Source organism: Gobio gobio (genome assembly GCF_949357685.1).
Source record: "Gobio gobio genome assembly, chromosome: 18".
Lineage (NCBI taxonomy): Eukaryota > Metazoa > Chordata > Actinopteri > Cypriniformes > Gobionidae > Gobio > Gobio gobio.
The window spans coordinates 22643107-22658500 of NC_137111.1; the positions used below are offsets into that span (position 1 = coordinate 22643107).

At 38.6% G+C, this 15394-nt stretch overlaps 1 protein-coding gene across 6 annotated transcripts in view; it reads left to right on the plus strand.

Moving 5' to 3' along the window:
• Positions 1 to 1808: 1808 nt before the first annotated feature.
• The window catches only part of map3k4 (mitogen-activated protein kinase kinase kinase 4), a 55395-nt gene continuing 41809 nt past the window's right edge, over positions 1809 to 15394 (plus strand). For 2 of the 6 annotated variants that reach the window (XM_079843239.1, XM_079843241.1), the window contains exon 1: positions 1835 to 2047. In XM_079843239.1, the coding sequence (XP_079699365.1) occupies positions 2025 to 2047 (23 nt within the window). In that variant the 5' untranslated portion in view covers positions 1835 to 2024. Of the gene's footprint in view, positions 2048 to 3174; positions 3360 to 15394 lie in introns of those variants that run through there. The other 4 variants (XM_079843243.1, XM_079843244.1, XM_079843240.1 and 1 more) reach the window with 3 other exon arrangements.

Sequence of the window (15394 nt, forward strand, 5' to 3'; positions counted from 1 at the left end):
ATAGTATTTTATGATCTATAGTATCGAACGCAGCACTAAGATCGAGTAGAACTAGTATTGAGATACAGCCTTGGTCAGAAGCTAGAAGTAAATCATTTGTGATTTTAACGAGCGCGGTTTCTGTGCTGTGATGCGGCCTGAATCCTGATTGAAATTTTTCATAGATATCATTTTCTTGCAAGAAAGCGCACAATTGAGCGGACACAACTTTTTCTAGTATTTTAGACATGAATGGAAGATTTGAAATTGGTCTGTAATTTGCTAGGTAATTACCAACCTAGTAAACCAAAGTAACACGAAAATGTCTTTGATGTGGTGTGATAATGAAGCAGGAGTTCCTGCTCAACTGGATTTTTATTGGGATTGTGCATGCAAAAGGTCATTCTAATTGACTTACAGTTGCGATTATTAAAGAATTGTCAAAGACAAAACAATAGAGCATTAAAAAAGGCTGAAATGTATGACCCGGAATGCTAATTATTTAATTTTGAATATTTGACTCTTTTTATTCTTGGCATTAAAAATAAAATCTGAGTGACCTGTCTAGTCTACTTGTGCCTTGGATATGACACTCTCCTCACAGTCTCTATCCTGGTTCAGTGAGTTTATTGAGCTCTGCACAAACCTCCCACTGCACCCTGTTCTGTTGTTCTCTCATTCATAATCTGAATCATGAATTGACCTCCAAATACCTGTGCAGTTCTCATCAGGATCAAGCATGTGCTCTAAGGCATATAGCTTCATACCATTAGTATGAATAGCTGCCCCTCCTACATACAGTCCATTGAGCTGTACACCTTTTCCTATTTATTAATATTGTAGTTCTGTTTTTTTAACAAGACCTTGTTTTCCCCAACGTTTCAGTAACACTTGAGCGAATGTCTATCAAAATCAATGCAGTTTACATATTAAGACTTTTCATTTAAACACACAGTTACAGCATCCGGAGAAATTACAAATATTAGATAACGCTCAACAGATAAACAATTAATGTCAATTCAAATATAGTCCTATGAAAATGTATGCATCAAAGTGTAGTGGTATTTCTAACCATGTTGGTGTATGTAAATAAATCTTACTTACAGTTCGCAAGATTTATTTATTTCCCAAGTTTTGCGCACAATTTTTAAAGTAGCCTATTTATTTCAGTAAATGAATCAAAAGTTGTAAGCAAATTTTCATTTTACATGTAAGTTTACAAGTAAATCTTAAAATGTGATTATTTAATATAAAATTAATTAGAAATTGACATATAATTTAAATTGATATCAAATTAAAATATAGGAGTAAATGTAATTTGATAATTTTATGGGGAAAAAAATGATTGAAAGCTGTGAATAAATCCAACTTCTATCATTTAACAGTGGCTATAAAACAATACCTTTTTGAAATGTAAAAGTCTTTATTGTGATATTAAAACCAACAAAATTTCACATAAACAAAAATAAACTGAATGAAATTAGATCATGTAAAATAACGCAAATGTGGTTTATTAGATATAAAATATAATAATGAACTATTATTGTTAAAAACAGAAAATAGTTATTATACATAAAAAAAATATTATTTGTATCATGTGCACCGAACTTTGAATGAAACATGTCCTTTAAATGTGTCCTTTATAAAAGTGCATTATTAATATTTGACGTGATGTGCACAAAGCATTCGTGGGCCCCTGTGTCCTAGAAACATGTCAAATCTGGGATCTTTTGTGAGGTGTTTTGTTCTGCAGTTCCTGTGTGCGTCTGAACGGGGCGGCCGTGATCCGGTCGGTCGCTGCGGGTCTGGTGTACTGCACGAGCTGCCGTAGAGTGTGTGTCACTCCCTCATCAGCGGCTCGGTGGAAACATGGCGTCAGTGCACACACGGGCGAGCCTCAACTCTGCAGACGGATAGAGAAATAAAGTGTGCACCGGGACTCATTTCATACACCAGTCTTTGCAAAGTCGACCTCTGTTTTCCTGGACATGTTTTGATTCATGCACGGGTGAAAGGAGAGCCATCCCGTCGATTCACAGCCGGTTATGGAGCCACCGGATGAGATCAGGTAAGAGAAGCGCATCAGAACCAGTGCGTGCGTGTTTGAGTCTGTGTGTCTGCATATATGTGTGTGTGTGTGTGATCTCGCAACTACACAGCCGGGATTCAGGACACGCCGCCAAATAGTGCACCCATTGAGTCCCTATTAGGAGCGAACGACTAGAGCGCATGCGCGGAACAAAAACGAGTCATTTCCGCGAATCGTTCGTTTCAACGGAACTTATTCAGAAATAGACACGTATATTTCATGTTGTAAAACATGCCCTGTTTAATATTTTTTTAAAATGATGTATTAATAAATGTTTATTATTGCAAAGCAATTTCCTGTGTTACTGTTCAGTTTGTTGCTGCCATGATTTAGCTAATCAAAACATTGAAAACTTTTTTTTGTTCGTAATTTTGACAACTCGTTAATATTTGTTAACATTTCATTCCCCCACCAGTCGAATACTCGATTCAATCAAATGCATCTCATTAAGTCATCTCACTTATTAGGTGCTTTCTCATTTCTTATTTGGGCATCCTCGTTTCCTTTCCTTGCTTCCAGTCCTCGCGTCTCAGCTCCACCCCCGTAGGATGCAAGGAAATAAATTGAGGACAGAGCATAGACTGGGACAGGGGAATCGAAAGAAATCTTATTTGTAGGCTATATTGGACTATTCTTTATCCCTCGAGCTTCACTTAAAAGCGTTATCAGCTGCGCCCGTGTGTTATAAAGCAATTCATGTAAGACATTCATAATAAATAATCAAGCAAGATGCCCTGGTGAAATATGTGACGTGTTGTTTATATAGACTGCAAAGCTTAAATTACAATTATTATGGCAGATGTGTCAGATACGGGCGTCAGGTTCGCATACACCTGTGCATCCTCGCTCATCTCCTCTGGAAGCTTCCTCGCCTCCTCGCGGTGCAATTAGAGAATTGAGATGTCCTTCAACGTGGCTTTCTTTTATAGTTTTGAAACGAGGAAGCATCAATTTGAGTATTGAGCATCTCCCATTATTTATTGATACCTCGTGAGTTCACTTAATGAGTTGACTTGAGAACAGATTCAGTTTGATTTCAACCGAATCATTGAAAAGATCCGACTCACTAGAAGGATTCGTTCGCGAATCGGGCATCGCTACAACTCGCTTCCTGCCAGAAAGTGATCCCGCTTTGCAGCGCAACACTAAGCAGAATTTCACATTAAAGTTGCAAACTTTTATTTTGTACAAGAATTGAAAAGAGTTACCTCAAAGCAACCGTATGCACGATTACATCTGTTCCTGAGGGAGAAACTCGGCGTTAATGGAAACAAGCAGACCTGTGGGAAAGGTAAAGAGATTGTGCGTCTATGTGCAAGATCATTGTACTCCGCTAGCGCGCGAGTTATGTACGGTGTCCCTCTCTCTTTCACTTTCGGCAGTGTGCCTTTTAAAGTTTCAGGGCTGTGTACTATTTTTTTTCAGTGTATTGTTATCCGAACTCGATCTCCGGGAGTGATTTATTAGAAATTTAGAGATTGTCGGTTGTTTATTTGCATCATTCCTCGAGTGCAACTTGAGTTGCACATAACTCTTAACAAACATCACGCACTACGAGTAAAATTGGACGTTGATCCGAATCCGATATCAGATATGAAGCAACAGTCGTGATTGAATATAAAATATCCAGTCGGTAACGTTAAATCACGAGTCCTGTGAGTCAGATTGACACACACTCCCTTAGTGAGTTGGTGAAATGTTTGATTTGCTATTCCCAGAAATCACCTGTCTGCGCCCAACTGAGGAGAATTTCTTGGATTTGACGTGCAGCCTCTGATTCTGGGAATTTTTTTTCAAAGCATTATTTATTCACTGATGTCTGGGGTTCTTTTGAGAGTACTGCAGATTGTTCTGGCATCTTCTTTCCCCCCATATCTCTTGTTGGCCTGTGGCCATATGCCTTTTTTTTTGCAGTGCATTATTTTGCTGTTATAAATGATGTTCAACCTTACTGTCCTGCTGCATTTGAGTCATTTAGTTTAAGATCAGAAAGTGTTGTTTGACCACTGCCATGTGCACAAGGCTTTAGCTGATAAAGCTCAGTGGAATGTTCTGCCAGAGTGTTTTCATAGTTTTGTCTCTAATGACCCCACGCAACGTCACCGAAAGCGTTTGCCCTGAACGCCCGGCAAAAGCTTCTCAAGAATGCCTTGTTTTGTCTCTTTTCCTGCTCTCCCCGCCCTTCCTAGCAATTCTTTGTGATAAACTGCTTTCATTGGTAAGTGTTAAGGATAGAGATAACTTGTTTAGAATGCAAGATCGGAGATTTGTTGTGCATTTATGTTCTTGTTTACTGTGTGTGCACTGTGTAGGTCATTTGAACTGGGACACTTTGAGGTGAACTTTAAAACCAGTGTGCATGGCATTTAGGGTGAATTGCTTAGTGCAGGAAGAATGTATTTCTTGGCCTTTTGTGGTGACAAGGTTAAATTGTTGCCTCTGAACATTTTTGAAAACCTTAGTACGTAACGTATGTTATACGGTAATGTCACTGATCAATATGCATGCAAGCTATTTCTTCAGTATGGTTGCTGAACATGCAAAATTGATGTTTTGACATTTTACGTCATTGTATATCACGCTGTAAATCCTATCCCTGCTCATTTATGACCACAAGCATGCCTCAATTCCAGGATGTGGTGCACTAAAAGAATGTTGACCTCACGTCCTGGAGGCACCCATGGCTGGAACTCATTAATTTATTTCTTTGCACACAATGCACAGTCCATGGTGCAATGCTTCAGATTGCTGTCAGTCCCAAGACTTTTCTGACTTTTGTAGAACTATCATTTCAGCCATTGTTAAGCAGATTCATTGGGCCTCAATTACTAAATGAATGTACGACAGAAAACTGTCCGTATGGCCGTTTCCAAGCCAAACTTAATATGGATGCGAGTGGTGGCTATGATCAAATCTCACGTCAGGTCTCAGCTCATTTACACAAGTTTTTAAGTTATCGTGAACTTGCGTGCAGCATAGTAAATCTGGTGGAGAATTGTAATGAAAGCATTTAGTAAATTTTTTCCGATTATTTTCCTGACCGACAATCGAAGCTCATTAGTCGATCATTAACTGTTAAACGACAAGATTAGAAAGTCAAATTTAAATTGAATTAAATTAAGATAGATGGGTGTCTGTGACTCATTAAAATACCTTGCTTAGCTTTACCTGCGCAAATAACAGGATAAACAACAATACATGAGGATTCAACCATCCTCACATCACGCACCTGCAGCACTTGACAGAGAAAAACAGAATAAAATTATCTGTATAAAAGGAAAAAAATTATTAAATGGGACTACACAAAATATTTCACTTAAAGGGTTACTTCAGCGATTAGCTAGGGGTGTGACGGTTAGTATATAACCGTGAGACCGACGATTATAGTTAAACACCGTCATTAGAACTCTATAACCGCCAAAACCGTGTTATTAAAATATTTTTTACAAACATAAAAACAAAAAAAAACAAAAAAATTTTTTAGATAGGTTCCCTCAGCTGACGAGGGAAACGGAGGTGGAGTTAGTGGTGCTTCGGAGGCTGCTACTGCTGGAGATGATTCGGGAGAGGTCTGTGCACCACCCCCTACCAAGAAGAGAAATCTTGGAGATCTCCTTAATAAACGGAGGTCTGAAATCTCTGCCTCTTTACCGATCAGAGCGCGCGCTGACACGGAGTTAACCCGCTATCTCCAAGAACAACCAATTGACTCTACGGCTAATCCACTAGCATGGTGGAGAGACAATGAAACACGCTATCCGCTCTTAGCAAAATTGGCACGTAAATACATGTGTATTTGTGCTACAAGCACAGCATCAGAGCGAGTTTTTAGCACTGCGGGTAACATAGCTACCCCTGTCAGATCGTCACTAAAACCGAGTAAAGTGAACATGTTGGTGTTCCTGTCACGGAACTTGGAAGTCGAAAAAGATTAGGAATTTAAAATGTCATTGCACTTTTTTTGTTTCCTGTATTTAGCTAGTTTAATTAAGGTATTATCACAACAGTCGTTGTTCGACTTTTTTCTTTGATAAAGGTATGTAGATTTTATCATTTGTAATTTAGGCCTAGGCTACTCATTCATTTTTATGCAGCTCTTATAGAATTTAAGTAGCCTACTTGTTTTAGTGTGTGTATATAAATAAACTTATTGCAAGTAGCTAATCAGTGTCTGCTCGTTTATTCAAACTAAGTTGTCCTATAACAGACGGACATCACCACATCACCCCCCCCCCCCGACGACGGTTATGTTACGAACCGTCACATTTGACTCACATCATAACTGTCATCACCAATTCTGAAATCGGCACACCCCTACGATTAGCATTAAGCTTTGTATCAGTAGAAACCCAGTAGTATATTCAAATTATCGTACTTTCCCCCCTCATGTCCCCCTGAGATGAGAGAATTATGCATTTTTTTTCTGGAAAAAATCTTTTTGGCCAGAGGCTAGAGACTACAGCCAGAAGTAGGAGCTTGTTCCGCATGTTATCAACCCGCCCATAGGGGGTGGGATCTCAGTCACATAATGTAAATGCGCACGGCCGCTCGGCTCAGGCATTCATAACGGAGCGGTGCGGAAAAAGTGAGTGTTTCAACTTTTCAATGAATTCCTATTAGGGCTGTCATTTTTGAGAAAAATCTAATTCGAACGGATATCAAAGATCAAGCAATGTATTCGAATATCTACGAGCGCATGAAATGAATGAAAGGAATGAAATCTGACTCCTGCAACGTTTGCGCCGTGACCTTCGTTCGGCTCACTCACACTTTATTGAAAAGAAACGTTCAGTTTTTAATTGTAGTGTCTGTTCTCTAACTGAACGAAATTATTTTATTACAATGAAAATCAAAACAACGGCGGGGGCGGTGTCATGGTGGGCCGTGGTTTTGGGAGTGGCCTTGTAGGGCAGCGAAGCAAGTGCATTCTGGGAGTTGTTGTCTTTCATCTACATGAGACGACAATACATTTTCTGTATTTTCTCAGTCTAGAAGGCACCAAATTCAAAAATAATTTCACATTTCTACTACATAAATGACCCAATTTAAATACACATTCATCTTCCCAGCGCTGAAGTAAAATAATTAACAGCCTATAAGCTACGCTAGGTTTTGTGACACTCGTTAACGCTTTGTATTTGTTTTCTATATATCTTTATTTGATTAAATCCAACTGATCACGCAGGCACCTCACGCTCGCACACAAAACATATCAGTTCTAATGTTGCTTGCTTGCTTGACATTTCAGCTATTAATCATCAAAATAAAAATGCTGTCAACCAAACAAAAGTTACACTGCTCAATTGAAATGGTCCTCTGTAAAATCAGCTTGCGCTAACCAAACACATTTTTGCGCATGTGAAGGATGCTGTTTTATGTGAATCTTGGAACACACGTGAAGTACAAAGCCTTGTGTACATCAATAGTTTAGCAAGCAACCAAATTTTACATGGCAAATATGGAAACATTTCGATTCTTGCCGAATGAGAGGTGAGCCCAGTGCCGTTTCAGTTCTGCTTTAAATGTAATTTTTAGTGCTGTCAAACGATTAAAATATTTAATCGCGATTAATCGCATTAATGTCATAGTTAACTCACAATTAATCACAATTAATCGCACATTTTTATTTATTCTAAATGTCCCTTGATTTCTTTTTGTCCCATTATTTTTTCTTATTTTAATGCTCTTATCAACATAGAAAAGTGGATCGGCTTGCTTTGTTCAAATGTTTGTTTTATTGAAAACAACATTGGCATACTTTAGTGTTCGATTTCACACCAACATTCTCACTTGGAGCAAATAATCTCACACAATGTAACACTGCCCATCAATAAAAGGGTGAAACAAATACTTTGTTGCACAAACAGCCCCTTCAACAGCCCTTTCTAAGGGATCAAAACAGGGTGATACAAAATAAAATTACAAAGTGCACATGCAAGGTAAACTAGGACTCCGCCTATAGTGCAGTTAAACCAGGGGTCGCCAACTAGTGAACTCCGGTCCGAATCCGGACCGCGAGATGCGTCCATCCGGACCGCGAAGCCTTTTGACATAATGAAACAGTTAACGTTGCAATGCTCACTGTTACTACGTTCAGACCCAGACGCGCGGTCAAGCATGCAGTGAAGAAGAGACTGATGGTGCGCTCACACCGGACGCGAATGACGCGACATGCACACCGCTTAATCCGCGCCGCAGAATGTCTATTTGCGTCTTTGCATTGACTTAAATCACTCGCGCAAAACGCTTCATTCGCGTCTGGTGTGTAGGCTACGCACCATCAGAGCAGAAAGCAGCGCTCAAGACAAGCACTTTTAGTTGAAGACCCCTGAGTTAAACCATGGCTTAATACGTTTCTCATTTCGGCGTCTCACGCCTGCCATCCACGTCTACTCTTTTAATGGCCCAAACGAGTGCGGGCAGCCAGCCGCAGCGTGCCTGATGTTTTGTTTCCGGTCTAGCTACATCCGGAGTGGTGTTGTAGTTTTTCTAACGTTACTAGTTGTTGCAACAGCATGTGAAAAAACTACAAAGTTTGTTAGACCAAAAAGAACGTTAATCTCGCGATAAAAAAATTGACGCCGTTAAAATAGGTTTGCGTTAACGCCGTTAATAACGCGTTTAACTGACAGCACTAGTAATTTTCTTAATGTTTATGTTGTTTATAACGAATGCCACTATAGCCTAATTTTTGTTTTATTTTATAGTTTAATATCTAATAGGTAATTTTATAACTACTTGTTGTGGAGCGAGGGTAACTAAAATAGCCTTGCTATAGTTTTTATAATGTTTCTAAATGTTTAATTTTTTTTCACCGGTATTTAAAGGGTTAGTTCACCCAAAAATGAAATTTCTGTCATTAATTACTCACCCTCATGTCGTTCATCTTCGGAATCTTCGGATGTTTTCTGATGAAATCCGAGAGCTTTCTGACCCCGCATAGACCACAACACAACGACCACTTTCAAGGCCCAGCAAGGTAGTAAATCGTTCAAATTAGGGCTGCATCGACGTCGTCGATGACGTCGACTACGAAAATACGTCGACGTGCGTGAAATGCGTCGACGCGTCGGCGGCACATTATTTACGTTCTAGAATGAAACAGAAGATCTAGAATAATGGCAGCTTCTGCTCCCGGGCATAGTGAAAATGATCATTTATCATATAAAGCCAGAACGCGACATTCAAAAGTGTGGGAGTACTTTAAACAGAAGCCGAATAAAACGGTGCTTTGTTTGCTCTGTAACGCCGGTGGCAGAGCAGGAGCTGTGCGCGTGGAGAGCGGGAGCTTTCACACTGCCAGTCAGTGTTGCCAAGTCCGCTTTTTTCCCGCGGAATTGGGCTACTTTTACACTGTTGCCGCGGGCTGTGTCTCATGTCCGCGGGTTGAAGCAAAAAAACACACATATTTAACCCCCCGAACGCGATGTTTACCAGAGATTCTCCCCGAAACGCGATTGGGCTTGTTTTGGGCTAGTTTTGAGTAACGAATGGGTGGGTTTTGTTGTGTAAACCTGGCAACCCTGCTGCCGGTTCTCTCGCGCAGCTGAACCGTGGCGCGTGTATTGCAACAGACGGTCACATTTTCCGGTGTTTTTCTCCGACCCCAGTACGTCTCGTGCTTTTATTTATTATGGGCTGTATATATCTCCTGTTAATGCGACCTGGTTCCCCTCTGTCCCAAACACATATGCATAATAACATGCTGTATATAGGTAGTTTGCATGATTAAAGTAACATTAAAGTTAAGATATGCCTCTAGCTTTAATCATTTAAATATGTCTTTGAAGTTTGGGCAAAAACTTCTGGCAGCTTTAGTCGTTGTTTATGCACATGTATCATCAAAATATACGACTAGTTATACATTAAAACTATGCTGAAAGCTCCTGTATGTGAACCTTTTGCAGATAAATACAAGTGCATTTTCGTTTACTATTGACATAAATCAATAAGTAAATCATACTCAACTACTATAGCAAACAACTTTTCCTAATTAGGCCTACTCTGTATACATTTTATGATGAATAGTAGGCCTATCATTATATATTATGTTTAAAAAGCTTCTTGTGTTCATATATTTCATTATAAAATGGCATACCATGTACACTACCCTTCCTGAAATACAATTAATATTGTCATCATTCATTGATTTCATGTTAAAATAATATACAAATTCACTACCCTCTTTGAAATACAATAATCAGTAAAAAAGAATAAGATTAATCTGGAAAAATAATCGTTAGATTAGTCGACTAATCGAAAAAATAATCGTTAGATTAGTCGACAGAAAAAATAATCGTTAGTTGCAGCTCTAGTTCAAATATATGTGACTACAGTGGTTCAACCTTAATGTTATGAAGCGACGAGAATACTTTTTGTGTGGAAAAAAACAAACAAAAATAACGACTCTATTCAACAATGTCTTCTCCCTGTCACTCTCTTAGTCTTACGCTATTCACGTTGTTGGGCTATTCACAGTTCTTCCTAGTTCTACGGCAATTAGTTCATAATGCCGGCTCACTATTGGCTGAGCAACACATGCATGCGTTGTGGTGCTTATGTGAATCGCGTAGGAGAAGGAATAGAAGAGATTGTTGAATAAAGTTGTTATTTTTTGTAATATTTAAGGTTGAACCACTGTGGACCATTTTAACGTCTTCGCTACTTTTCTGGGCTTTGGAAATAGTCATTGTGTTGCTGTCTATGTGGGGTCAGAATGAAAGCGCTCGGATTTCATCAAAAATATCTTAGTTTGTTTTACGAAGATCAAGGCTTACGGGTTTGAAATGACATGAGGGTGAGCAATTAACGACAGAATTTTAATATACATATAAATGAATGTAATTGTTTGCAATTACAAGGTTAATGGGTGTTTTTTGAGTAAGATCAATTTCTCTTTCTTGGCCAGGTACGATTTTTTTTTAAAGAAAATGAAAAGAGGCTGAGTGGTGTTTTATCACATATTTCGTTTTATTGTAGCCTAAAATATACATACAAAGATAACCGGAGTGAGAGCGAGCTGAGTGACGTTATCAAGAACGCTTCTGTTCCATTAGCAGAATTTCTGGACTTAATGTCAAGTCAAACTTGGCAAGTCAGAAGTTTGCGTACTTGGTATTGAGAAACGGCCAGTGTTTTTGAATGAATCTCTTGAATGATTCAATGACAACAAATTTTTTTTAATGGTCACTTGTTGCCACCTACTGGTGTAACAATGTCATTGATGCAGTCTTAATTTAAAGCTTTATTTAAAGTTACTTTTCAAAAAGTTGAATAGACACAGCCAAATTGCTGTCATTTAGGAAAAATTGTTAAAAGATTGCGATCTTGATTCAAACACCCATGAGATTGCAATCTTTTAGCAATTAATCGCGCAGCTCTATTTTAAAGTATATAATAAAACACATTAAAAGCACTCCCTTGAGTGTAAAACCAAATGTTTTTGGTCTGTCCAATTTTCAATGTTCATGAGACTTTGAAGGACATGTTTTGTAAGATGGACCCAGAAAAACATTTACAATTTTCACAAATACAATTTTAAATCTTTTATAGAGTTATGCATTTACAAAATAAGTTGAATTATTTGCTGTATTGTTTGTTTATTGAAATGTGAAATTATCGTAAAATCGAGTTATATAATCAAGGCATGCTTTCCACACAATTTTTACCAAAACAAATTTAAAAAGATCTTTGAAAGAATGCAAAATGGCATGCAGTAATTTGATGCATGGCAAACAAATTGTTGAAGCAGTGTTTTGAACATTGATTCATTTAAATGGACAGCTGATTCATGAAAAACTGAATTTAAATCAGAGATTCTATTAAATACAAGGATGCTGCTAATTTTTAAAAAATTATTTACATTTTTTGGGACGTTCGTGACAAGACGTTTGAACAAAATTGGCCTACTAGCCAAATAAAGTGCGTTAAAATCAACAATATTCTAAAATTTAGTTTATAATTTAGTACAACCCCAAATCAGAAAAAGTTGGGACAGTATGAAAAACGCAAAAAAAAAGAAGTGATTTCTAAATTTACTTTGACTTGTATTTCATTGCAGACAATATGAACACAAAATATTTCATGTTTTGTCTGGGCAACTTCATGTCATTTGTAAATATGCATCCTTTCCTGTCATTCAGACCTGCAACACATTTCAAAAAAAGTTGGGACAGTAAAGCATTTACCACTTTGTAATGTTGCCATTCCTTTTCACAACACTTAAAATACGTTTAGGGACTGAAGACACCAAGTGATGACGTGTTTCAGGTGTAATTTTGTCCCATTTTTCCTGCAAACAAGTCCAGTGTTTCCCCTACAATGTATTCACAGCGGCGCAGCGCCGCCGCTGGATTTTCAGCGCCGCTGCAAAATCTTCACATGATCAGTAATATCACGACATTCACTTACACACTGTAAAAGAGAGAGAGAGATTGATGATTGCCAGAGAACTAAACAAAAATGTAGTCTGCTTACACTTTAGGGCTGTGATATTAATCTTATTTTCGCTTTATTTTTATTTTCCCTAAGGATTATGAAAAGAAGATATGAGGTAAAACTATTATAAACTATACCCGCGTTCCGTCTAGCGCAACTTCCTTCCCTTCACAGCGCGCGCTGTCATTTCTCCCCAAACATGCATTAAACGTCAGATTCAGCACAATCCGGGATTGGTGTCAAATGCTCTCTCCACAGAAGTACAAGTTACCTTTGCCAAGGGCACTGACACAACCCTATACCATGACAGACCCTGGCTTTTGGACTTGTTGCTGGTAACAGTCTGGATGATCCTTTTCTTCTTTGGTCCGGAGCACACAGCGTCCATTCCTCCCAAAAAATACCTGAAATACCGATTCATCTGACCACAGTACACGTTTCCACTGTGTGATGGTCCATCCCAGATGCCTCCGAGTCCAGAGAAGTCGACGGCGCTTCTGGACACTGTTAACATAGGGCTTCCTTTTGGCACAGTACAGTTTTAACTGGCATTTGTGGATGTAACTACGTATTGTGGTACTTGACAAAGGTTTGCCAAAGTAGTCCTGAGCCCATGTGGTGATATCGCTTATAGATGAATGACGATTCTTGATGCAGTGCCGCCTGAGGGATCGGAGATCACGGTTGTTCAGCTTAGGCTTGCGCCCTTGTCCTTTACGAACTGAAATTCCTCCAGATTCCTTGAATCTTTTAATTATGTTATGCACTGTTGAATGTGAAATATCCAAATCTCTTCCTATCTTTCTTTGAGGAACATTGTTTTTTAAACATTTCAATAATTTTCTCACGTATTTGTTGGCAAACTGGCGATCCTCTGCCCATCTTTGCTCCTAAAGGATTAGACCTTTCTTGGATGCTGCTTTTGTACCAAATCATAATTACAATCACCTGTTGACATCACCTGTTTCAAATCACATCATTATTTAACCATTTTACCTCATTACTAGCCCTAAATTGCTCCTGTCCCAACTTTTTTTGAAATGTGTTGCAGGTCTGAATGACAGGAAAGGATGCATATTTACAAATGACATGAAGTTGCCCAGACAAAACATGAAATATTTTGTGTTCATATTGTCTGCAATGAAATACAAGTCAAAGTAAATTTAGAAATCACTTATTTTTTTCTTTTTTTTTGCGTTTTCCATACTGTCCCAACTTTTTCTGATTTGGGGTTGTATTATTTTACAGCCAAAATTGTATTATGTATTAAATATTGGATATGCGATCAGCCCTATTAGTTCACACAGCTGTTCTCTGAAGCCGAATCGAATGCTCTTGTGGTTTATATGCATGTTTCGGATATTTCTTTCCTCTATGCGCTTTATTTAGGTTGCAAGGTTAGTATTTTTGGTTTGTATGTTGGCTGAGCACCTGTATCTCTTTGCCCAGCAGAGCTTCAGCCCACTGCGTGCTCTTTTTGGGTTGAGGAAGGAAGTGCCTGTATATTTGTGTATATCATCCTAGAGTGATCACTTGTCTAGCTTAACTCCCAAAACAGTCTTTAGTTTCTCATGTAATATCTTCCATTATGCTTTCAATTGTCCGAAGAGGGTGTGTGCACCAGGAGTGAATGTTAAAATAGTGGCTTATGTTAAGTCCTCCATGCAGAGGTATTGGCTAGACAAGGTTGGTGGTTTTTCACTGGTCCCTCATGCAACTCTCACTCCATTCTGGTCCACATGCTCATGTCTTAATGTCACCCACACACACACCCACCCACACACACACACACACACACACACACACACACACACACACACACACACACACACACACACACACACACACACACACACACACACAAGTCATTCTGCCTTGCGGCCTCAAATGGTCATTATGTGGACACAGGAAATGATATTGTACAAATCTGTGGCATAGTGATGGGAAATAGAGCAAAGCTTGTTTTAAAATTAGAGGAAGTCTGCTTTAGCATTCCTGGAACTCACTTTTCATAATGTGACTTTGTGCTATTATGCACTTCATTCATCCACAGCCAACATCAGTCACTCCATGCATAAGTTGTATAGGCTACAATTATAGCAGTGAATCATTTTGTGCCTATAGACTAGAGATCTTATTTAAGAGGCCAACATTTAACTTACCAAGCAACATTACTTTTATCTAGTTTGAGTTTGAGGAAATGTGAAGATGTCGTCATGTTTTCTTGCAGATATATTCTTAGCATGGAAGTGCACATATGTTGTGATAAGAAGGATGCAAATCAATAAGGCCGAAACCTCAAAGTGCAATTGTGCTGCGTTTACAATGAGGAAAATGTGCAGGAATGGATGAGTCTTTCTGGATCTTTATAGGCTTGATAATACAGTTTAGTAATGGCCTGACTGCATTACTGTTGACTGCGCAGTACAGCATAATTCTGGCAGCCATGTCTGGAACACCAGTTTACATTTACACATTTGTGTAGACACTTATCCAAAGCTGCAACAGTGTATTCCATTTACATTTATCCACAAAATGACTATTTTTGAAATGTTACATATAAATTCAAAGTAAGGTCCCAAACTTCCATCAACAGTTGATAAATAGTTGTTTCTGCTAGTTATGCAGAGAAATTACCCAGCTCACTTTGAACTTTGTTTGTATGTTCATAACCCGCATATGCAGAACCCATTACACTTGTTCCTTGCATAGATTGCACCTTCATATCCATGTGGAAATATTGAATGTCAATTCCATGAAATCATGTGCTCAGAGGGAAAAACACTCAAGGGAAAATCATAAGCCAGTGGAGTTGTTTACTAACAACATTCTGGATATTTTACTTCTAGTGCTTGTGGGTAAAGGTTATATGGATGCATGTTTGGTGCC